Consider the following 26,971-nt stretch of genomic DNA (forward strand, 5'->3'; position numbering starts at 1 on the left):
TTGTGATTTTGGAATAGCATGTTGCAGGGTACGTTGTGTTTTAAGCTGGGTACAATTATTTATTATAAGGCAGGCATTTGAACGCCTTGCCATTTCACTTTAGTCCTCAAGCGCTGACAACTTTTGAATGTCCTAATTCAAGGACATTTTAAATTCTCTCAGATGGGCCGATGCGGACCAAAGCTCTAATATGTAAGTTATTTAATGATTCCTCCAAGTATCATCAGTAAGAAGCATTCACATTGGAATTATTGATTTCAGACAAAAGCAGACTGTCGAGCGATTCTGCTGCGGCATGTCCCCTGTCTTGCTTGTTTAGGAAGGCCAAATTAAACTTGTGCTTGCGATGCTTGTTTTGGCAACCAAAATATTGTTTCATATACATTAGCTATGAGAATGTGAAGGACCTAAGCCTCAGTACCTCGCAGTAGTTTGCTACCATACGCAAGAGTTAGAAGCAGTTTAGCACTCATTATTTGTTGTACTGGCACAAGGGTTGGGCACCCCACAACGATTTAGCGCGACGAATGCTGACATTATCACTCACATGCACAATCATGGGTGGCCATCTTGAAATGGTCCAAAAATATTTTAAGAAAAACTTAACAAAAAAAACAACGGCAACTGTGGGCAAGAGGTGGGGGGAGAAAGCAGAGACAGAAATGGAGGATGGGGGAATACGGTGAGAAAATAGTCCCTCCAGCTACTGCAGAAAAAGGTCTAACATCAGCATCATCCAATAAGAGCACTGAGAGACTGAAATGCTCCTGGGTAGGACAAACACAAGAACATTGAGGAAAGGCATTAGACCAGAAGAAGGGACGTTAGATAGATAACAAAACCATCCAATCATGATCAAGGGGATGACCCAAAGCCCACTCTAAGTATGTGTAATATGTTAGAGACAACAGGTTTTGCCAACAGACAGCTTGTATTCGAGACCTAAATAGGACATCCTCTATAGAGGCTGAAACATTATCTCACATCTTATTGTGGGTATGCACTTAATTTTAGACTGGGTGCATTCTTTCAGAAAAGGTTTTAAGGACAGTATAATTAATGAAGCAATAAATAAAGCAGACTATTATGGTAGCTCTTTTCAGTGGGAATTATGGGTCAATCTGACCATTCACGAATATAGATGAATATGGATGTTCTGTGATTGTGGATTGTTACACAATTTTTACCCAGTTAGCTAGAGAGATGAAATTGCCACCAATGCCATAACATCTAAGAACATGTAACAGGAATCTACATCACAATATAAAGTTTTTTTGTGTTAATCACATCACAATCTAGTGGTCTGTCATTCTTGCAACTAAACTTAGCATGTCATAAAACAAGCTGATTGAAAGGAAAAGAAATCCATAGAACAAACCTGGTTGGTCAAGTCTGATGAACTGACAGACAGACTTTTTACAGTTCATGGCCATTAGATGTAGGAAATGCTTTATGGTTAGGGAAATGAGCTAGTGATATTTTCCTAACATGGTTCCATATATGATGTAGGGGAGAGAAACAGGTTTGGCACCTAGATATTGTATAGAGGAGCTCTCATATTGTCCCAGCAGTTAAGAGGTAGTCAGATGTAAAACGTTAGCTAGAAAATATACTCCTGGACCCCGAGACTTTTCTTTTCATGTATTAAGATGTTCTGAATCTCTGAAAGGGAAGTAGCTGCATCAAAGTAGTACATGGCCAGAAACTAACTGCAGTGAGCTGTGAACAGGAAAGGTGTCAGCAATTTTGAAGTCTTCCTATCCATCAACAACCCATAACTTCAACATTACAGCTTTAGCTTATGTATATGAATCTTGTATCTCTGGTGAGTTACCTAGTTTAAGCTTTCAATAGCATAGCCCTAAAAGTTTAATTAGCCATATTATTAAATGTGACATTAAGTTCACCACAGCACTGCACTGATTTGTCCCTAGTATATATTCGAATTTTGCTATTCTAAGATTATTTATTGTTGTCTAATTCATATACCTCTAAGTATAATTTAACAAAAATAACATATTAAATAAAAGAAAATGCAAATTGGCAATAAAAAAGTCTCCTACACAGACTCCCTATAACAGCCAGAAAATATTCAGTCATCTAACAATTACTCAGCTTTCTACATGCATCCATTGCTCTTACAGGACCCATCTCTACATTTTGCCATCTAACATCAATTAAGCAGCTTTTCACAATGAGTGATTTAGAGTCTTCCTATATTTAAGTTGAATCATAATTTTTACTTTTTGTTTGGCTAGTCCATTCCTTTGACATTCCCCTATTTACCCTATCTCTAAGGGTAACTCTGGATAATCTGATCAAACTATATAAGAAAGGTTTATAACACTGAAATGCATGACTTATACATACATGGAGTGGAGGCAATACTTTTTATTGAGCAAGCACAAATTATTTACAGAGGGTACAAATGTATAGAATCTTTCTCAACCTTTGACCGGATGCATAAACTAATGCACATTCATACCTCAGTTCGGCCCACCATAAGCTCTGACCATTTCTGCCACCCTGGACATTTGCCTCTATTCTCAAAGGTGGTTTCATTCGATCTCCAACAGCACTGTTCGTGACTATACCAAAACGCAGACAGGCAGAATCCTTCCTTCAGGTCTGTCATCCAATCAACAGCAAGGTCTATCACCCCGGCCAAGGCACCTGCCAAATTGTGATAAAAATATTTAAACAGCCACTTGAGCAGTATTTTACATAACACAGAGTGAGAAGAGAAGAAAACATAAAGCAGGGAATTTACCTTAAGCTTCTCAAACATCAACTCTCTTGTATATGTGACTTATTTACTGAAGACAAAATTCAAATTCTGAAATAACTGCTGTACAAAGAGCCAAAAAATAAATAAAATAAAATATGACATACTATAAAGATAGAGCTAATCCAGTTCACTTGCGGACATTTGACTCATGTGGCATGTAAGATTTAAAGAGGAACAGGTGATAAACAGTTTCAAAAGCTTCAGAGTGGTCATGGGGGTGTCAAGCAGAGTCTCTATTATTATCATCGTAATGCAACTATCCGGAATAGTAATTACAGATGCTGTAACCCCGGCTGAGTGGAAACCAAATTATGAGCATCTATTGGGAAGCAAATCTCGAAACATTCTAAGAACTGAGATATGGAACAGCATCTAGGAGTTAGCTATGGGGGTGTGCCAGGCCCTGTAATCACAATGGGCAGGCAACCCCCACCACTGACACCCACCCCACTTTTGTTTTGTAATTCATTTTCCCAGTCCCTCAGGAATCTGGGGCCCTCTGGGTCCCACAAGAGCTAGGCTAGGTGGTCAAGAGTATCCTACACTGTCCCCAAATATACTTTTTCAATAAACTTTTTCAGGACAAGGGGGCAAGTCCCTAAGTTCTGCAATGGCTGCTGCAATATTTCTTTTCATGTTGTGATAAGTTAATCAGAGTTAAGCTCGTTCTGAAAAAAAACCCTCACCCAATAAGAAGGCCATTTAACTATGCATTTAAACCTTAATTGCTTGAAAAACACTTTAAAAAAAATCAAATCAAATCACAAAGGCACATTTTCAGTGTAAAGATCTAGCTTTCTGTCAAATTTAGTGTAATTCGTTAAGCCATTGTCGCTGTAATGCTGTCTAAAATTTCTTATTGAAATTTTATGGCTAAATAGTGTTTAAGGCACCCCTTTTTTCTCAACCCCTACTTGATGGAACACCCCGAAACTTTCCAGGAAGGAGCAGTGGTAGATAAACTTTATGAAACGTTTCGTGAAAATCGTCAAATGTTGCTAAAGTTATTAGCAAGAAAAAACACACTCTTCCTATGGTAACTAGGTCCTAGCTACAACTACACAGTGATGACCGCCACTGTTATAGGTGTGTGTGTGTATATATATATATATATATATATATATATATATATATATATATACACAAACGAATCTCATCCTTGACGAAAGAGCAGAGACCCCAGCAGGAAACGTCATGGAAGCGTTTATTAAACACAGATGACATGGCGAATGCATTTCGGCATAATGCTGCCTTCCTCAGCGCCCAAGTTCACAGGTGGCTTCCATCTTAGTCCGGTAAATGTTCCTGCCGCCTTTATTGGTCTTCAAAAAGGCTCCGCCCTCTGAAATGAAACTCCCCCTGTATGTAGTTCTCAAGGTGGTCGAGAACTCCAACAACCAGAATGCAGTGCTCCGCTTCAGGTAGGTGATGGGTGGGGAGAATGTTGAACCAAGTGATCGGGCGGGATGCAGGGTTCCGATGTAAATGACAGCCAGGATGTCCTGCTTGTAGTGTCAATAAAGCGCTTCCTTGGGTCCCCGCACCACTTCAGACCCAAATCAAGGGAACTTCATCAACAGGGGCAGCTATGTAAAATACACGCCGCCCAATGTGAGGTAGGATCACCTTGCAACTGTCTTGTAGATCAAGGTCCTTGAGTCGGGCATGAACCGTTTCACAACCGTGAAAGAAACAGAACAGCCGAAGCAGCGCCAGTGAGGTCCGGCCCTTAGCGAAGTGGGGGTCTCTGAAGTGTGTCTCTGGCCGACACAGTCTAAATACAAACGAATCTCATCCTTGACGAAAGAGCAGAGACCCCAGCAGGAAACGTCATGGAAGCGTTTATTAAACACAGATGACATGGCGAATGCATTTCGGCATAATGCTGCTTTCCTCAGCGCCCAAGTTCACAGGTGGCTTCCATCTTAGTCCGGTAAATGTTCCTGCCGCCTTTATTGGTCATCAAAAAGGCTCCGCCCTCTGAAATGAAACTCCCCCTGTATGTAGTTCTCAAGGTGGTCGAGAACTCCAACAACCGGAATGCAGTGCTCCGCTTCAGGTAGGTGATGGGTGGGGAGAATGTTGAACCAAGTGATCGGGCGGGATGCAGGGTTCCGATGTAAATGACAGCCAGGATGTCCTGCTTGTAGTGTCAATAAAGCGCTTCCTTGGGTCCCCGCACCACTTCAGACCCAAATCACGGGAACTTCATCAACAGGGGCAGCTATGTAAAATACACGCCGCCCAATGTGAGGTAGGATCACCTCGCAACTGTCTTGTAGCTCACGGTCCTTGAGTCGGGCATGAACCGTTTCACAACCGTGAAAGAAACAGAACAGCCGAAGCAGCGCCAGTGAGGTCCGGCCCTTAGCGAAGTGGGGGTCTCTGAAGTGTGTCTCTGGCCGACACAGTCTAAATACAAACGAATCTCATCCTTGACGAAAGAGCAGAGACCCCAGCAGGAAACGTCATGGAAGCGTTTATTAAACACAGATGACATGGCGAATGCATTTCGGCATAATGCTGCCTTCCTCAGCGCCCAAGTTCACAGGTGGCTTCCATCTTAGTCCGATAAATGTTCCTGCCGCCTTTATTGGTCATCAAAAAGGCTCCGCCCTCTGATATATATATTCACTTAAAAAACCATAGGTTTCACACATGTTATAGTTAGCTGGACATTTCACTTGTGAAAAACCATTGAAATTCCCCCGTTATAGTTAGTGCAGGCAACTATAACTCACGCGACCGCAATCCTCTGCTGATGACGTCAGATATTACATATCGCACACCGTACGCGCGCTGTGGGCGCGCGGTGCCCTTCGCGCACCGCGCGCCCACGTTACGCAGTTCGCGGAATTTTTCCGTTTCTACCGTACGCACACGCTACGCGTACTCCACGATTTTTCGCAAAAAAATTAGAGGACATTTTGGCCCTTGGGGGTCCTTCTGGTTTCGACCGATTCGAATGTTTACTAAGATCTAACAACCAATCAGAATCGCGCTCGCGCACGGCAGCGTGCGCGTACGGTAAGTTTTACCGTGCGCGCACGGTGCGCGCTTATAGATATATATATTGATTTAAATGCTATTTTCTCAGGAAATACTGAACAGATTTACACCAGACCTGCAAAAGGCACATCCCTGACCTGAGGACTACCTCTCTTCCAAATTTCAAGTAATTCTGTTCAGCCGTTCGGGCTGTAGCTTGGACTAAAGGTCCTATGGAAAAATGCATGGGGAAAATGCGTTTTGGGACCCCCCCTTTTTCTCAGCCCCCGCTTGACGAATCCCCCCCGAGACTTTCAGGGAAGGAGCAGAGCGGAGCGCCCCTCCTATTTTGAAAATTTCACGAGGATTCGTCAATCGGCGCCAAAGTTATTCCAAATAGAATGTTGCAGATTTCCTATGGAAACACGGTCCTAACTATAACTATCTACTGGCGACCACCAGTAGATTATATATATATATCGGGAACAAGGTGGCGAGAGGCCATCGAAACGCGTTGATGTGAACTCATCAATAAAGAAAAGCCGAATGAAATAATCCCATGGGAGTGCAGTGTGGTTGTTGTTGAAGCTGACTTTAACCTTATGCTGAATATATATATATATATGTATATATTCATCTACAAAGCAACAAGAAGCCTTGGTTTGAACAAAGGGGATGCTTCCACAAATGCAGTAAATGCAAAGCCTGCAGCCACAGTGAGAGTGTGAGGGAAGTATCACTGCAGAGATCAAAGAGAAAATGGAAAATAACTAGGCCCATTACATGTGGGACAGAATTCGTGGTCTATGCCATCACGTGTCCATGTGAGAAGTGGTATGTCGGATCGACAACTTTCTCAGTTAAGAAAAGAATCCTGGAGCATTGGAGAGCTATAACTATCCGTGACTTCAGTTACAGTACATCCAGACATTTCAATGAGGCTCATGAGGGCGATTGGACGAAAGGCAAGTACTTTGGTCTTGCCACAATGCCCAAGTACCCAAGAGGAGGGAATCGAGTACAAGCATTGCACAGACTCGAGTCAAGACTAATCCTGCAGTCAGGCAGCATGTTCCCCACAGGAATGAATAATGACGAGGAACTATACGTACACTTGTAAATTATACTGATGCTTCCTGTTGTCCAACCCATTCAGTTCCTTTTCAGTGAGACCCTGCAGTCTCTACTTTTTAATTCCACCCTACATTGTGTGAGTACTATTGAATTCATGATCTCTCCCGATGTCTGATCCAAGTAAACTACTTCCTCCATGAAGTATTAAATGTAATGTTTTATATGTTGTCACACTGTTACAAAAAAAATGGTCAATTCTGTAGTCATGGCAGAGTATGAATTGATATATGCTGAATTAGGATGAATTAATAGGTTGGTTTGGAAAAATGATACTAATATACTCTGTCTTTCATATCTCTTAACAGATTGCTCAAACACTTCAGAAGGAGGATAGCCAACAGGATATTGCTAAGAGCACAGGAGATTGAAGTATGTTCTCCGGGAACTGACATCCCTCCATTTTTTGGTCACGATATAGGTAGCTGTTTATGGCACCTCACATCGAATAGAGCACACCTCCGCATGATTTAATATTCAGACAGGGCATGAGGATAAATACAAAGTGTGGATAGGGATTCAGACAAGCACTGAGTGCATGATTCACGAGAGTTACTACCAACCACGATAGCTTTCCTATTTGTCCTCTCCCACGCACAAACTCTCCCTCACCTTTACACTATTTATTTACATGTTCATCACATTACCCGACATCAGATAACCGCAAATTCACGGTTGTGATTATTATAACCTGACTGAGTCAGTTAAAGGGTACCTTACCTGAAGTGACTGACCTTTAATTCACGGGGTGGTGGGGTACTATACTCATGATCTAGCAGGCACAGCCTAGCTTATGAATTAGCGTGACAGACATCAAATTCACAAATGAATACCGTTTCTCAAATATATCATGTTGTATTCGAGTAATTTTGAATGAACAGTTAAAAAAAAATGTTCATAGTACTCACCAAAGTATTTTATTCATGTCAATCACTGCACGCTGCGTTGTGTGAATCACTGTATCTTTAAATGCATGAGGAACTGGCAAAAGGTCATGTGACCAAGACCTCGCCAGAGGTCGAAACGCGTCTTGTTTGCCGAATAAACCCGTAATATTATCACCTCACACCGGAGTGGCTCACTTTTTCCTGCCAGGAACGCAGGGATTCTCGTATGCATATATATATATTCATATAGATATATAAATTACCTACTGGCGGTCGCCAACAGGTAGTTATAGGTACAACCATGTTTCCATAGGTAAATAATTTTTTGACTTGCCTATATCTTTGGCGCCGTTTGACTAATGTTCACAAACTTTTCCAAAAACAAAGTGTGCTGGTGATTCTAGTTGTGAACGGAAAGTTTAAGGGTGATCTGTAAAGTGGCAGCTGAGAAAAAGGGAGGGTGTCAAAAAAAGTGCATTTTCCACATAAATGCCCATCGGAATTTTGAACACGACTACAGCCCAAACTGCTGGACAGAACTAAACCAAATTTGGCAGAAGGGTAGCATTTGGGACAGAAAGCACGCTTTTTGATATTTGGTATAAATCCGTTCAGTAGTATTAGACTTATTAACAGAAAATCAAATTTGCATATCTAGAGAAGCGGATCCTCCACGAATAATGACTAGCTCGAGCAGAGATCTGCAGAGCTATTATTGGCTGTCAACACTTCGAACAGGAAATCTTGGCAGCCATCTTGGGATTCGGCTTCAGCTGAGTCCCCCCCAAAAAAGCACATAAAAAAATGCAAAGGGGGCAGGTTACGAATACTCTAGGCCCCAAGCGTTGGTCCTGGGGTCCCACAGAGACCTCAGCAGGTCAAACAAACAATGTTTTTAATTAACAGCAAAATTCATCTAAGGGCTTAATAATACCCCAGGGACCGCCACCTTCCCGAGGCTAATGACAATATTAAGTGGGGGACAAGCAGCTTCTCTCCTGGTCAATATACAGCCCCGGGTACGAGCACCTCCCCGGGATCAGCCAAGGCAGAACAATGGAGAGGGGCACATGACCCCACACCTGGAGCCATATTTGGCCCAGTAGGATGCCCACCCTCCGGGATTAGCCATTTGCTTTTGCTTGGGGTGAGCATTGACAGCTCTTGTCAAGCAAAAGCAGACACTCCGCTTCCAGCAGGAGATGGGGTCCCCTGGCTAAAACCGGCCTGGGGAGGGGGGCCACGTGGCCCAGCTCCCCCATTCAATTGTGGCCAGGCTCCAGGGGATGGAGTACTCAGGGCGAAATCGGCCTGGGGAGGGGGGTGTGGTTCCCCCTCCTCCATCCAATTGTGGCCGGGCTCCGGGGGATGGGGTTACCAGGGCCGAAATTTCCCCATTTTCCTTAATAATGTTCAATGGTCTTCCCCCTTTTCCCACGTTGACAGACTGCTTAACAAAAGGCCCTTGAGTGCGTTTCCAGTCATTTTGGTGATGCATTATTGATGCAGAGGAATACATCCTCACGAAACAAAGATGCACTTTTTTAATTTAGACACAAGGAAGTACCCCTAATTGGTGGAGATTTACCTCTTTGTAGTCTTGTTGCCGTCTATTGACGAGGATTCATGTTATCACAGATTTATGGATGAAGACGCTTGGGGAACAATCACATTATCGAAAGAACATGCACACAGGCTTACTGGAGACATTACCCCATGGTGCTTTACGCAACTCTAGTGCAGAATATGCACAAGACATTTACCCAAAGAGGTATCACTTACTATTTAACCAGATGAAAGTACTCCAGTTGAGTAGACGTTTTTGGCAAAGCTGAGGACATCTGGGAAAATATGAGATTGCAGTCTGGCCCAGGTACGCATTTCAAAGAAATTAATCCTCAATGGGAATCCATTACAAATATAAACATAGAAGGTGCCCCAGTTGAAGCTCCACTTCACTAAAGCACAAACATTCATAACTTCTTGGGCTTGGTGAAGACAAATCAAATGTGTTTCCTCTTGTATTTCATGCTGAAAAACAATCTGAAATCATTATTGGAGTTGAATGAGTCATTGATCTATTGGAGCACAATATGATCTGTAGTGAATGTGAAAAGTGGTTTCTTTCTTGTTGTCTCCTGGTGAGAGCAGAGTGATTGGTTCTCCTTTTTAAATACCCTAAGTATGCAAATGCCAAAAATCCATAGCGACCCTCACTCACCTACCCACAAACTCACACACCCACTCACACACCCACTCTCAAAGTTTACAGGATAAAGTTAGGAAATAAAATTTTAAAAAATGTTGAAATTCCCTGAAAACAACAAAAGTTACAGGAACGTTATAGTTAGGAAATAGATTTTTTTTAAATGTAGAAATTCACTGAAAAAAACAAAGGTTACAGGGAGATTAATAGTTATGCAAAGTAAAGTTCACGCTAAATAAAAACACATAAATAAATACAATAAATCCCTGAGAGGCCCCATCCCATCCTCCTCATCCTTGCTGTACACTGTATTTTCATTTACTGTTGCCTGCGTATATTTCCATCACTCTGTCTGCCTGCTTCACATACCAAGCATTTGCAATGCAATAGGTATCGTATTTATGAAAGGTAGAGCTATTGGCATTGTAAATGACAATTACTTTTATTTATGTGTTGGTTTTTTAAAACAGATAAATAAAAGGCATTGTCATTTACAATGCCAATAGCTTAGACTCTCACAAATGCAAGACCTATTGCATTGCAAATGCTTGTAATTAGTTGAGGGTGATTTCAGCGCAAGCATTGAACCCCAAAGAACCCTACGTAACCTGATGGAAGAAAAAGATTGGGCTTGGAATATCCCCAAACTAGACATTCCTTTCATAGGCAATACAACTCCTCCAGTCTCTTGGATAGGGACATTGTATAATAGGGCTTGAGTATCTTGAGGAACTTGGTTTTCCCTGAACAGTTGTGTACAGATTGAACACCCTGTGCAAGATATGTTACCCTTTTATCTGTGGTTCATAGTCAACAAGCTCTTGGTTACTCTCGAAGCGTATAGGTATAGGGCCAAACGTTATAGATAACACAAGCTTGCTTTACTTATGGGGGTTGTATGTATGGTAGCAGTAAAGACACTTCATATTATTCAGAGCTTTTTTGCACTGACTTTCATAGCTCTAATGGTATACCTGTTTAAAGACCAATGTGTACAAGAGAAGCTTGGATGATGTCTTCAGTGATGTTAGAAATGTTACAGAACATGTCATGAGTGAAGTCATACGTGAGGTCATAAGCAGTGCAAGGAGGAAACGCAAGTTATAATTAGCAGCACTAATGAATTTCAGTTTTTTGTTTTTAAACGTTAATGTTGTCACTGACAAATTCACCTAACTATAACCTTTGTTTTTTTCAGTACATTTCTAAGGTTTTAAAAAAATATATAGATCTTTTTATCTCACCAAAATATAAAGTTACATTACCCTTTGGCTTTTTCAGTGACTTTGTAGGTTTTTTTTTCTAACGTAAAGTAATATATAATAACCATATATAAATTCAACCCCCTGCCTGAGGTCAGTCCTGCAGCCAACCTTCCCAAAGGCAGCCAATCCCACACTGGTCGACGTGTTGGTCATAGGGCCTGGCCCTGGGGGCACCATCAAACAGGGGCTTTTTTAAATTCAAGTGGAGGGGGGGGCGTACAAATATTTAAAGGGGGAGGAGGGCCACGTGGTCATCCTCGCTAAGCCCCTTAAGATCATAAGGACCCCATCCTCAGAGTCATTTATAAAAATGAAGGGGAAGCACGTGGCCCCCCGCCTCCCCAAGCCGTTATCAGCCCCGAGGACGCTGTCCCCCTGGTCCACCTATTTAAATAAAGGGGAACAGGACTGAGGGGGCCCCCTCCAAAAGCCTTGTTAGGCCCTGAGGACCCATCCCCTAGGGCCTTGCATATATCTAAAAAACAGAGAAGGGGCCCAGTGCCCCCCTTCTCGAACCTCTTTAGGCCCTGGGGACCCCATTATCCAGGCTGTGTATTTTTTTAAGGTAAAGGGGGCCATGTGCCCACCCGCCTCCCCAAGCTGTTATCGGCCGCAGGCCCACTTATTTACATAAAAGGGCAGGGTGCTTTGTGGCCCTCTTCCCCAAGCCTCATTAGGCCCTGGGGATCCCTTTCCCAAGGGCCACTCTTTTAAATAAAGGTGAAGAGGACGGGTGAGGCCCCCTCCTTGTGCTGATTTCAGTTACAGGGATCGCATTCCCTGGTGCCCAGCTTGAATTTTGGGGGGGAATGTGGCAACCCTCCTCGGGCTGATTTCGGCCCGAGACCCCGTCTCCTGTGTGTTTAACAAGATTTTCAGTGGGAGGGCGCATGCAGCCCCGCCTCCCAGAGCCAATTTCGACACTGGGGACCCCATTCCTCCAGGGACCTCAAACTTAAAGATGGGTGCCCACCCAGAGCACCCATCATTGGGGGCTGAGTGGGGAGCCCCAAGTCCCTCGCAGCCCCAGCTGGCACTCCGCATGTAGAGGGAGCTGGCATTGCTCGCCCCAGCAGGGAGCAGTTACTAATGCTGCTCCCTCCGGGCGGGAGCAAAATTTCGATCTGTTTACCTGCCCGCATCACTGAGGAGAGGGAAACCGATAAAACGTCTGCTTCCAACGGTGAGCGGGAGCATTTTCAAAGCTCCTGCCCAATGGGAGCAAACTTGGTTTTTGCACCCGCTTGGTAGGAAATTTAAAAATGCTCCCGCCAAGCGACAGCAAACAAAGGTTTCTCTTCCCGTGCTTCTGCATGCAGGGATACAGCTATGTCCTGGGGTGGGGAGGGCTCTCCGGGACATAGCTTGCATGCCAGCCCGGGGGATGGAATCTGGGGCTCCCCTGCCCTTTTGGTTAAATTTTAGCCCAGGGAGTGGGCTAACCAGGGCCTTTTGGCAAGTTTAAGCCTCTGTGTGAGCTTTCTGAGGCCGTGGTGGGATGGGAGGGGTTCTCCGGCACATAGCTTGCATGCCGGCCCGGGGGATGGGATCTGGGGCCCTCCTGCCATTTTTGGTAAATTTCATCCCTGGGGGTAGGCTAACCTGGGCCTTTTGTCAAGTTTAAGCCTTGGTGAGTTTTCTGGGGCTATTAGAGGCTCGGGAGATGTGTGGCCCCCCTCCCCATATAAAGACATTTTGGACCCGGGTCTCTGGAGGCTCTGGGGGCAGTGCGGCTACCCTTCCCATATAAATTAATTTTGGCCCGGGTATTGGCTCCCCAGGACCTCCGGAGGCCCCCCTCTCCATATAAACTATTTCCAGCCGAAGGGACACAGCAGGCTCGGGAGAAGGCCTACGCGGCACTCCTCTATGAAAACAGCCCGGGGTGGGCTCCACGGGGCATAAGGTTATTAAATGCGGCCAAGCTGCCATTTTTCTTTATACCGTAAGACTCTCGTGGGATCGCGGCTTTTTTTGCCTATTTCTTTTTGGCCCCAGGGGGGTGTATAGGTGTATGTATGTATGTATATATATGTACGCGTATATATATATATATGTACGTATATATATATATATATTACCTACTGGCGGTCGCCAGTAGGTAGTTATAGTTAGGACCCTGTTTCCATAGGAAATCCGCAACATTCTATTTGGAATAACTTTGGCGCCGGTCGACGAATCCTCGCGAAAGTTTCAAAATAGGTGGGGCGCTACGCTCCGCTCCTACCCTGAAAGTCTCGGGGGGATTCGTCAAGCAGGGGCCGAGAAAAAAGGGGGGTCCCAAAACGCGTTTTCCCCATGCATTTTTCCATAGGACCTTTAGACACAGCTACAGCCCGAACGGCTGAACAGAATTACTTGAAATTTGGCAGAGAGGTAGCCATAAGGTCAAGGAAGTGCCTTTTGCAGGTCTGGTGTAAATCTGTTCAGTATTTCCTGAGAAAATAGCATTTAAAAGCATATATATATGTGGGCGGAGCCTAACCACACATCTCATCCTGAGATCTGATTGGCTGTCAGCACTTCATCCAAGAAGTGTTGGCAGCCATCTTGGGACCAATATACATGATAGCACCTCATTAAAAAGCATTGCAGTTAATAGAAGGTTTTAAGACTTTAGTTACATTATAAATCATTTGTTGATGGTACCATACTCATTTTAGGAATTGTGGTATGTTCTAAGGTGATTTCACCATGTGAAAAAGCCTTCTGCTGGGATATCATGATTGAGAGAAAAATATTTTCTCATGCTTTTACCACAGAGGTTTGGAAGGTGATCTATAGGCTAAACTGAGAGCTTATTTTCTGTAAATTCACATTATCTTTCTCAGTCATGTGAGAATGAAGTCTGACATTCTCAGTAAAACATGTACATCCAACAAGGGCAGAGACTGTCAGTTGATTCCTTTGTGTTCTACTGCAGCTTCCCAGAGTGTTCCAAAGAACTACTAGAGCGCTAACAGTCCTACTTATGATAAACGTATGGCACACCTGAAGCCATCTTGCTTGGATTAAAGTGGTAACTCTTAAAACATTTAATTTAAAAAGGAACAAAATGAGGGGGTTCATTTTTCCATAAAAAGTATGATTAGTGCTGCAGAAAGAAAAATTAGGGCACATTTTGAGTGACTTCTCAAATCCTCTTCTATTTCATTAAAAAATTCTGACATGCAGACTGAAACATGCACTTTCAATACCAGCAGCAGTTTTCCCTGGTGAGCAGTAGCTTTACTACAGTGATCTAATGAGCAAAAAGAGTGCTAACATTCTGAATTTACGGCAAATGTGTGACACATCTGAATGCCTTCTTGATGGAATCAAAGTAAAAAACTGAAAGTATTTCCTACTGAGGAGACTGCAGTAAATGAGGAAATTAGGAAACTTCATAACAAATAAGTCTCCCAAGATGGCCACCAGAGACAAAAGAGCCCAAATGTAGCCCAAATATCACCCAGATGTAGCCCAAGTATAGCCCAATGACAGAATGTCCCAGAATGTTCTTAAAAACAACTAGAGCGCTTACTGTCTTCATTATGACAAAAGTATGGCACACCTGAAGCCATCTTGATTGGAATAAACTGGTAACACTTAAAACATTTAATTTAAAAAGGAACACAATGAGGAGGTTCATTTTGCCATAGAAATTATGATTAATGCTGAAGAAAGAAAATGAGGGCACATTTTGAGTGACTTCTCAAATCCTCTTCTATTTCATTGAAAAATTCTGACATGCAGACTGAAACATGCACTTTTAATACCAGGAGCAGACTTCCATGGTGCAGTAGTTTTACTACAGTGATCTAATGAGCCACTAGAGTGCTAACATTCAGAATTTATGGCAAATGTGTGACATATCTGAATACCTTCATGATGGAATCAAAGTAAAAAACTGAAAGCATTTCCTACTGAGGAGACTGCAGTACATGAGGAAATTAGGAAACTTCATAACAAATAAATCTCCCAAGATGGCCACCGGAGACAAAAGAGCCCAAATGTAGCCCAAAATCACCCAGATGTAGCCCAAATATAGCCCAATGACAGAAGTGTGCAAAACACTTATTATTTTGTGTTTTTGCAGTGTTATATAGTGCAGACTTGTCAGGTATTGGAGTGCTTTACATGAGCATTGGTTACATCACACAAGAACAAATTCATTTTGGTTGTAGACATGGGGAGACTAAGTGATTTGACCAGAATCACAGAATGTCGAGCTGAAGCAGAAACTTCAACCTGGTTCCCCAGTTGCAAAGTCTGCAGTTCTGGAAGTAACACCACATCCTCTCCCCTAAGTGCAACATTTAATCAAGTGGTCAACTGGATAAAAAAACATAAAGGTAACAAATAATTTAAAAGTGCTTTGTCGCTATTTGAAAACTCAGAAAATATGTCCTTATTTTAGTCTTTTAGAGCACTAACCATAATTTTGATGCCAATAAGACCCTCTCATATATGTAATTTCTAAAGGAAATGCTCTAGGTATTACAGTTTTGATTACATCAAGATGATGTCAGGCGTTCCACACTTTTGTAAGAAATATAGAATGTTAGCAATCTAGTTGTTCATTAGGATACTGTTGAGAGGCAGAGGCCAGGGGCACGGACTCTGAAAATTGAAGGCAGGTAGGAGGGTGCAAAGGCAACAATTTAACCACACTGAGCAGGCAGGAAGGGCCGTGGAAGCACAACAGACTATGGAGGGCAGTGGAAAGGGGGGCAGGGGCAACAAACCAACAATACAGGACTTGCAAGAGAGGCTGTTGGAGGGAAGATCTATTACGGGTCAAGGAAGCTAGGGGCGGTCCCCAGATCCCCGGGAGCCACCACAGAACTGAGCAGGAGAGTGAGTCAGGGACAAAAGGGGCACCTTAATTTGAGCCGGGGTGCCTAGGAACTCTTGCTCCAAAAATGAAGAAAACAGACATATGAGACATGGAATTGGAGGCAGAATACAATGGCAGTTTAATGAGAAGATGCAACTTCAAAGAAACCGCAGAATAGAGACATAAAGTACAAAATACAGAATCCAGATAATCATACAGCTGTCATAATATTCTCTGTATCTCAATTAATGTACTGACAGAGAGAGAGAGAAAACACATCTATAAATGCATCGTGAGAAACAAGTTACACCAAGGAAAATGTTACCTAGGAACACTCACGTTTACTCTTAGAGCAAGCATTCCTGCAATTACAATACAAAATCTTTTAAATGCAAAAGTAAAGAGAACAATGGTTAAACATAACATGACATTTCATATAGGTAAAATAGAATAAGATACTTCAAGCAAAGCAGAGCAAGACATTTTAAGCAAAGGAAGACAAGAGCTCCCAGCTCTTGGGGAAAACCTGCACTGCCTGTTAACCTACATACAGACGGCGAGGTAGTCCGTCGATATCTGTGGGTGCTCCCTTTTTATATCATTTTGTGGGCTCCTTTGCACGCTACATCTACCTACGTATGCTACCCAAAAGCTTCGTCTGCAGATTTTACCAGACATTTCGTCATTTACCCACTTAATGCTGACAATGGACTGGGTGAAAAGGTCAGTCTCTCAGGCCAATCGCTTATCGTAAGTTCCATAGAGCAAGCAGAAAATAATGGGTATTGTACGGGAATTCAATATATTCATGTATAAAATCTCCTCAGTTCTCCTAACTTGACGCTCTGCGGTTGCCACTTCCTTAAAAGCGGGAAACCTGCCCAGGAAGCAAGTACCAGTCCAGGATGCAGCCTACTGTATGTCGACAGCTTCAGGGGGATGTTGAACTTTGATACCGAGCACGGAGCACTCGGGTAGGGTGGGGGCTACTAGTTTGGATCAGAAGGCCTCGCAGACCTGCCTTCAGACTGCTATACACTAAAATTGCAGAGCTATGGTCAATTTAACAAAGAGGCCTACATATTGAACAGAAGGGCCTACACAGGGGTTTTATGCTGGCTGAGTGGTAAGGATGTCTCAGGATAATTATATAGCAACACAGGACCCGCTGGTCAATTTAATACGGCCTACAAATGCAGCTGGCAGGGCAAGGACAAGGGTCTCATACTTCAGGTGTGGACAGAACGGGTCAGGGGCCCCCTGTGATACAAAATCTACCCTCCTTCAAGGCTGTGGCAATGTAATAGACCATTGTGGGCAGAAGGAAGAGGCAATGGTAGTACAACCATACATGCCAACAGACCCAATTCAGCCAGGAAATGTCCAATGTTTAAGCTCAAATGGGCTTTATTTGATCTGTCTCCTGTCTACAATATCCTCTTTTTCAATGTAACTCAAAGGGGAAAATCAATACCCCAGTTTTTTTTCAAAATCTCCCTCTTACCAAGTTCAAAATGTTCGCAAGTATGGTACATTGGATCATGGAAGGAAATGGGATAGGGACATGGACTTGGATAACAGAGGACAGGAGGGACATGGAGAGGTGCACCAAACTGACCCTGCAGGGCAGGCATCAGGGTTTGCAGCAGCACAATACACCACACAGGGCATGCAGGACGGGAGTGCAGCACAACAATCCATAGAAAGCAAGAGGGAGGGGACAGGACCATTCACATGGACAACAGAGAACAGAGGGGCAAGAGGCAATGGTAGCTAGCTGACCATAATAGACAGACAGGAGAGAAAGCTGCAGCATAACAGACCATAAAGGGCAGGAGGGACGGATCAGGGGCATTACAATGGAACAGACAAGCCAGGAGGGAGGGAGTAGGGCTGGGGGCAAGGGGGCAGGGCAGGAGCAGCAAGATAGCCATGGAGGTCAGGCAGGATGGGCACTAGAAGCAAGACACACCATGAAGAGCAACAGTGAGACTGTGATGGCATACACACAGACCATGGAGGGAAGGTGGGAGGGGGTCAGGGGCAGCTAACTGACCACACAGGGAAGGTGGGAGGGGCCATGGCAGCACAGAAGACCATGCATGGCAAGTGGGAGGGTTAGTGGCAGCACAATGGCTATGATGGGCAAGAAGGAGGGTGGAGGGGCATGCACAAAGGACGATGGAGGATAGAAGGGAGGGTCAGGACCTGTGCACAGACAAGAAAGTTCAGGGGAAGGGACCTCACAACAGACCACACGGGGCAGGCAGGAGGAGCAGTTGCAGCACAACAGACCAGGGAGGGCAGAAGGGTGTGGCAGTACAATGGACCATGTAGGACAGGAGGAAGAGGATAGGGGCATGGCATGTGGACAGGCAGGGTGGAGGTGGCAGGGACAGGTTACAGTCATCTGACAATGCTAGGCAGGTGGGAGGGGAGTGGCAGCTCAACAGAACACTCAGAGTAGATAGGAGTGGCAGGTCCATGGGACATGGTGGGCAAAAAGGATGGAGCAGGGGCATGCACAAAGACATCGGAGGGCAGGGGGAAGGAGAATAGGGGCAGCAAGCTAAGCACAGAGTTTAAGCAGGAGGTCAATGATGGGGCATAGAATTGGGCAATGGAGGGCAGGAGGAGTGGACTGGTACATCATACTAAATTGAGGGCAGTGGCAGCACATCAGACCATGCCTGGCAGGAGGGAGGAGGCTAGTCCATGGATTCACACAACAGAGGATAGGGAGGAAGGGGATGGGGCAGCAAGCTAACTGTTCAGAGAAGGCGGGTATTAGGAACTTTATTGTTTTTAAAACATTTTGTCTGTGCGAACTACTTAAAATATGAACAAGTATGCAGCATAATCTCACTTTTATTCAGGAAGAAGAGGACGTTTGTGACTGTGACTCCGGGCTCACTTGGCAGAAACACCCCCTGACCCTCCACCCCCTATCGCAAAATGTAATGCCCGTGAAAAGGGTAGGTGAACACAGTGTTATATAGAACATAGTCCTGAGAGCACGATTGAAAATGAAAACTAGATATAGTGTATGGTATAAACTATGCACCAAAAAGTGTGATATAAGATGAACCTGGCGTGAAATATAATATGCAATACATTGTGCGCAATGACAGATTCATTGGAGAGCGCGAGATAGCACAGGCACTAGCGCGTGCTATGCGATATGCGCCTTGGAGTGTAATATGCACAGGGCAGTGTTGTGTAACCTAACTAGTCTCTAAAGTTGTAATATAAAATATGTGCTGGGGAGTGTAACGTTGCATATGCACTGTGACAAAGATATGGATCCCAGATTGTAATATGTATGGCATAGCACTGTGCGTTATAACATAGGCATCGAGAAAGGCACGTTAGATGGGGCAATATAACCCGTGCGAAGACAAGTGTGGCATGACATATTCACGGGGTGGTGTTACAGTGCACATGGGCTAGAGAGTGTCATAACATATGCACTAGCTAGTGGAATACAACACAGAGGTGTGTGGCACTCGGCAGGCAATGGTGGGTGTAACACAGCGTTGGGCTCTGTCAGGAGCACGCTGTGACTCTCAAGTGATGTTCGTCCCCTTTCCAGAGAGTAAAATAAAAAGTATTACACATCCGGCAGTGGATGTGTGTTTTATTAACCGTGAGGGGGGTTTCTTGCATAGTTTTGGTCGAATTTTTGTCGAATCCCCTTTGAATGGCTTGGTGTGCATGTGTATTAAATGTGCCCGTCAATAGCTACCCATGTTTGTATAAATAAACGACAAGGGTGTCTACCAGGATTAGGCACGGTAGGGCATCAGACATGTCAGAGCTTCACTAGTGGTGTAAATACATTCCACGTGGATTCATTGCATGCATAGTCGCCTTTTAATGAATATCACGCAAATCGTCATGGTGATAGGTACGTACGGTTTGTCCAGCATGTCCTAGGTGTGTCTATAAATATATATTTTTTAAAAATAATAAAAAACAGTGGCCGGCCCTGGGGATTGGGGTCAAAAAAATATAATTAGGAGACTGGCCCTGGGGGATGGGGTCATCAGGGCCAATAAATTAGAATAAGAAGGGGAACCAAACAGCCCCCCTTCTTAAAAAACTAAAATAAATAAAAGACTGGCATCGTGCCGGAGGCCATGCCCCCTCCGTGCAGCACTCTGCAAACGCGCCCCCAACAGGCATCTCCAGTATGCGCCAGGGAGCTGCGCTGCAGCCAGGTGTTCTGAGGCCAAGCCCCTTTTTACACCTCTCTGCAACGCAGCTCTGTGGCGCTTACTGGAGGTACCTAGTGGTCTAGTTTGACCCTAGGGACCCTTAGGATTCAGGGGGACTTAATCTCTCAACTTAGAACAGCCACAGGGCGCGTTTACACAGTGGTGAAGGGAGGGGACGGGGCCTGAGGTGACGTGTGCAAACACGCACTATGGCACGTTTTAAATTGGGGATATAATTTCCCTTCAATACTGAGGGCCCCTGGGGGCTAACTAGCCCACCAAGTGCTTCCAGTAAGCGCCACTGAGCTGCATTGCAGAGAGGTGGTCCAGGCCGTGCCACTTTTTACACCTCTCTGCAACGCAGCTCTGTGGCACTTACTGGAGGTACCTAGTGGGCTAGTTGGACCCTAGGGACCCTCAGGATTCAAATGAACTTAATCTCCCAACTAAAAACGGACACAGGGCGTGTTTACACAGTGGTGAAGGGAGGGGACGGGGCCTGAGTTAACGTGTGCAAAAACGCCCTGTGGCCTGTTTTAAGAGGTAGTTTTAATCCCCATGCCCTATTATACACTAGGGGCTTACAGAGGAGGTCATGCTAATCACAGGGGGACCCCAACGCATAATGTTCCCTAGTGTATGTAGGTGTTTTCACTGTATTCTAAGTGTCTTTTAACATAGCACTGGCTCTAGGACTGGTTAGTCAGACTCAGTTACCACCAGTATCCGTCTGAAAAAGTTGAGGGTACAGGATGATTTTGCAACAAGGCTTCTTTCTGCTCTTCTTTTTGTTCTTTCTGCACGTTATCCTTCTTCCTGCACTTATCTTCGTATTTGAGGACTTCTGTTGCTTCTTTCTGCACTTCTTTTGTTTCTTTCTGTGCATTTTTTCTTCTTTCTTCACATGTCCTATCTCTGTAGGCATAGTTAGAAATTAGCATTTAAAAAACCTTTGAAATTCACAGAAAAAACCATAGGTTTCAGGCACGTTATAGTTAGGAATTAGCATTTAAAAAACCTCAGAAATTCACTGAAAAAACCATAGGTTTCAGGGGTGTTATAGTTAGCTGGACTTTTCACTTGTACAAAACCATTGAAATTCCCCCGTTATAGTTAGTTCAGCTAACTATAACTCGCGCGCCCGCAATGCACTGCTGATGACGTCACATATTACATCACTCATGACATGGTCAGTGACATCACTCATGACATCACTGATGACATCTCAAATGACATCACTGATGACATCACTGATGACATCATCCTTGTGATAGAGTGGCAGACCTCCTCTCACCCTAATATAACCTTTGATACACACATTCAAAAATAGAGACTAAAATTTTCAAAACAATGGACATACCAATACCAGTTACAACAACCTCTTCAGTAATTCTAAGATCCACATACACATCCACTCATTCACCAACAGTCCTATACAGTCACTCATACATGTACTCACTCATCATATGTACTCATACACCTATACATCCTGTTACACAATGCCACTCATCCATAGAGTTACTCACACACATAGTCACTCATGCTAATAAAGAATCAAACATACATTTACTTGCATATACAGTTATACACACACCACCATACTTACTTCTACGGAAACTTACACATACTTAGTCTTTTAAACAATCACTTATAGAAACACATACTTATTCATACAGGAACTCTTTCAATCTCTCACTCTCACATATACTCACATATATACACCAATAGTCACATATACTAGTTTAAAACATATGTAGTTACTCATAAAGACACTATTGAGACAGTCATTCACTCACTAACACACCCATACACACACTCATCCACCCATACAGTCCTGCACACATGCTGTGTTCAACACATACAAACAGTGAGTCACTCATTCATGCACCTATGCACTACGTAATACCCCCCACCGAACCATGCAGACACTCAGACTGATACTCAAAAAACCAACTAATAACCTATATAGACACCCATGTAGCTACTCACCAACCCATGCAGCCACTTATACACAAAGTGAGAGACTGATACAGATATTTACATATTTAAACATTACTCACTAAGCCATGTATTCACTATGATACACTTAATCAGTCAGTTACACAATCAATTTTTCAAAAACAAATCATCCATTTAGACACTTATATACCCATTTATTCTTCCATCGACCTTGAGATATACATATATAAAACATATTTAATTTTCAGAAAAACACACATTCACTGGATGATGTCATCAGTGATGTCATCAGTGATGTCATTTGAGATGTCATCAGTGATGTCATGAGTGATGTCACTGACCATGTCATGAGTGATGTAATATGTGACGTCATCAGCAGTGCATTGCGGGCGCGCGAGTTATAGTTAGCTGAACTAACTATAACGGGGGAATTTCAATGGTTTTGTACAAGTGAAAAGTCCAGCTAACTATAACACCCCTGAAACCTATGGTTTTTTCAGTGAATATATATATATATATATATATATATGAGTGTGTGTGTGTATGTATGTATATATATATATATTCACAGAAAAAACCATAGGTTTCAGGCACGTTATAGTTAGGAATTAGCATTTAAAAAACCTCAGAAATTCACTGAAAAAACCATAGGTTTCAGGGGTGTTATAGTTAGCTGGACTTTTCACTTGTACAAAACCATTGAAATTCCCCCGTTATAGTTAGTTCAGCTAACTATAACTCGCGCGCCCGCAATGCACTGCTGATGACGTCACATATTACATCACTCATGACATGGTCAGTGACATCACTCATGACATCACTGATGACATCTCAAATGACATCACTGATGACATCATCCAGTGAATGTGTGTTTTTCTGAAAATTAAATATGTTTTATATATGTATATCTCAAGGTCGATGGAAGAATAAATGGGTATATAAGTGTCTAAATGGATGATTTGGTTTTGAAAAATTGATTGTGTAACTGACTGATTAAGTGTATCATAGTGAATACATGGCTTAGTGAGTAATGTTTAAATATGTAAATATCTGTATCAGTCTCTCACTTTGTGTATAAGTGGTTGCATGGGTTGGTGAGTAGCTACATGGGTGTCTATATAGGTTATTAGTTGGTTTTTTGAGTATCAGTCTGAGTGTCTGCATGAATCGGTGGGGGGTATTACGTAGAGCATAGGTGCATGAATGAGTGACTCACTCTTTGTATGTGTTGAAGACAGCATGTGTGCAGGACTGTATGGGTGGATGAGTGTGTGTATGGGTGTGTTAGTGAGTGAATGACTGTCTCAATAGTGTCTTTATGAGTAACTACATATGTTTTAAACTAGTATATGTGACTATTGGTGTATATAAGTGAGTATATGTGAGAGTGAGAGATTGAAAGAGTTCCTGTATGAATAAGTATGTGTTTCTATAAGTGATTGTTTAAAAGACTAAGTATGTGTAAGTATCCGTAGAAGTAAGTGTGGTGGTGTGTGTATAACTGTATATGCAAGTAAATGTATGTTTGATTCTTTATTAGCATGAGTGACTATGTGTGTGAGTAACTATGGATGAGTGGCATTGTGTAACAGGATGTATAGGTGTATGAGTACATATGATGAGTGAGTACATGTATGAGTGACTGTATAGGACTGTTGGTGAATGAGTGGATGTGTATGTGGATCTTAGAATTACTGAAGAGGTTGTTGTAACTGGTATTGGTATGTCCATTGTTTTGAAAAGTTTAGTCTCTATTTTTGAATGTGTGTATCAAAGGTTATATTAGGGTGAGAGGAGGTCTGCCACTCTATCACAAGGATGATGTCATCAGTGATGTCATCAGTGATGTCATTTGAGATGTCATCAGTGATGTCATGAGTGATGTCACTGACCATGTCATGAGTGATGTAATATGTGACGTCATCAGCAGTGCATTGTGGGCGCGCGAGTTATAGTTAGCTGAACTAACTATAACGGGGGAATTTCAATGGTTTTGTAAAAGTGAAAAGTCCAGCTAACTATAACACCCCTGAAACCTATGGTTTTTTCAGTGAATTTCTGAGGTTTTTTAAATGCTAATTCCTAACTATAACGTGCCTGAAACCTATGGTTTTTTCTGTGAATTTCAAAGGTTTTTTAAATGCTAATTTCTAACTATGCCTACAGAGATAGGACATGTGACGAAAGAAGAAAAAATGCACAGAAAGAAAAAAAGAAGTGCAGAAAGAAGCAACAGAAGTCCTCAAAGACGAAGAAAAGTGCAGGAAGAAGGATAACGTGCAGAAAGAACAAAAAGAAGAGCAGAAAGAAGCCTTGTTGCAAAATCATCCTGTACCCTCAACTTTTTCAGACGGATACTGGTGGTAACTGAGTCTGTCTAACCAGTGCTAGAGCCAGTGCTATGTTAAAAGACACTTAGAATACAGTGAAAATACCTACATACACTAGGGAACATTATGCGTTGGGGTCCCCCTGTGATTAGCATGACCTCCTCTGTAAGCCCCTAGTATATAATAGGGCAGGAGGATTAAAACTACCTCTTAAAACAGGCCACAGGGCGTTTTTGCACACGTTAACTCAGGCCCTGTCCCCTCCCTTCACCACTGTGTAAACACGCACTGTGTCCGTTTTTAGTTGGGAGATTAAGTTCATTTGAATCCTGAGGGTCCCTAGGGTCCAACTAGCCCACTAGGTACCTCCAGTAAGTGCCACAGAGCTGCGTTGCAGAGAGGTGTAAAAAGCGGCACGGCCTGGACCACCTCTCTGCAATGCAGCTCAGTGGCGCTTACTGGAAGCACTTAGTGGGCTAGTTAGCCCCCAGGGGCCCTCAGTATTGAAGGAAAATTATATCCCCAATTTAAAACGTGCCATAGCGTCTGTTTGCACATGTCACCTCAGGCCCCGTCCCCTCCCTTCACCACTGTGTAAACACGCGCTGTGGCTGTTCTACGTTGAGAGATTAAGTCCCCTTGAATCCTAAGGGTCCCTAGGGTCAAACTAGACCACTAGGTACCTCCAGTAAGCGCCACAGAGCTGCGTTGCAGAGAGGTGTAAAAAGGGGCTTGGCCTCAGGACACCTGTCTGCAGCGCAGCTCCCTGGCGCATACTGGAGATGCCTGTTGGGCTAGTTGGCCCTCAGGGACCCTCAGTATTGAAGAGGAATTAATTCCCCAACTTACAACTCGCCAGGGGGCGCATTTGCAGAGTGCTGCAAGGAGGGGGCATGGCCTCCGGCACGATGCCAGTCTTTTATTTATTTTAATTTTTTAAGAAGGTGGGCTGTGTGCTTCCCCTTCTTATTCTAATTTATTGGCCCTGATGACCCCATCCCCCAGGGCCTGTCTCCTAATTATATTTTTTTGACCCCAATCCCCAGGGCCGGCCACTGTTTTTTATTATTTTTAAAAAATATATATTTATAGACACACCTAGGACATGCTGGACAAACCGTACGTACCTATCACCATGATGATTTGCGTGATATTCATTAAAAGGCGACTATGCATACAATGAATCCACATGGAATGTATTTACACCACTAGTGAAGCTCTGACATCTCTGATGCCCTACCGTGCCTAATCCCGGTAGACACCCTTGTCGTTTATTTATACAAACATGGGTAGCTATTGATGGGCACATTTAATACACATGCACACCAAGCCATTCAAAGGGGATTCGACAAAAATTCGACCAAAACTATGCAAGAAACCCCCCTCACGGTTAATAAAACACACATCCACTGCCGGATGTGTAATACTTTTTATTTTACTCTCTGGAAAGGGGACGAACATCACTTGAGAGTCACAGCGTGCTCCTAGTAGAGCCAAATGCTGTGTTACACCCACCATTGCCTGCTGAGTGCCACACACCTCTGTGTTGTATTCCACTAGCTAGTGCATGTGCTATGACACTCTCTAGCCCATGTGCACTGTAACACCACCCCGTGAATATGTCATGCCACACTTGTCTTCCCACGGGTTATATTGCCCCATCTAACGTGCCTTCCTCGATGCCTATGTTATAACACACAGTGCTATGCCATACATATTACAATCTGGGATCCATATCTTTGTTACAGTGCATATGCAACGTTACACTCCCCAGCACATATTTTATATTACAACTTTAGAGACTAGTTAGGTTACACAACACTGCACTGTGCATATTACACTCCAAGGCGCATATCGCATAGCACGCGCTAGTGCCTGTGCTATCTCGCGCTCTCCAATGAATCTGTCATTGCGCACAATGTATTGCATATTATATTTCACGCCAGGTTCATCTTATATCACACTTTTTGGTGCATAGTTTATACCATACACTATATCTAGTTTTCATTTTCAATCGTGCTCTCAGGACTATGTTCTATATAACACTGTGTTCACCTACCCTTTTCACGGGCATTACATTTTGCGATAGGGGGTGGAGGGTCAGGGGGAGTTTCTGCCAAGTGAGCCCGAAGTCACAGTCACAAACGTCCTCTTCTTCCTGAATAAAAGTGAGATTATGCTGCATACTTGTTCATATTTTAAGTAGTGCGCACAGACACACGTTTTAAAAACAATAAAGTTCCTAATACTTGCCTTCTCTGAACAGTTAGCTTGCTGCCCCATCCCCTATCCTCTGTTGTGTGAATCCATGGACTAGCCTCCTCCCTCCTGCCATGCATGGTCTGATGTGCTGCCACTGCCCTCAATTTAGTATGATGTAC

At 43.4% G+C, this 26,971-nt stretch overlaps 1 protein-coding gene across 2 annotated transcripts in view; it reads right to left on the reverse strand.

Annotated features, from left to right (window-relative positions):
- The window catches only part of CLCN4 (Cl-/H+ antiporter 4), a 256,887-nt gene that overhangs the window by 89,926 nt on the left and 139,990 nt on the right, over nt 1-26,971 (reverse strand). For both annotated transcript variants that reach the window (XM_085622190.1, XM_085622191.1), the window contains exon 5: nt 2,486-2,673. In XM_085622190.1, the coding sequence (XP_085478316.1) occupies nt 2,486-2,673 (188 nt within the window). The remainder of the gene's footprint in view (nt 1-2,485; nt 2,674-26,971) is intronic.

The sequence above is a fragment of the Triturus cristatus genome, chromosome 8, assembly GCF_964204655.1.
Source record: "Triturus cristatus chromosome 8, aTriCri1.1, whole genome shotgun sequence".
In the NCBI taxonomy this organism is placed as follows: Eukaryota; Metazoa; Chordata; class Amphibia; order Caudata; family Salamandridae; genus Triturus; species Triturus cristatus.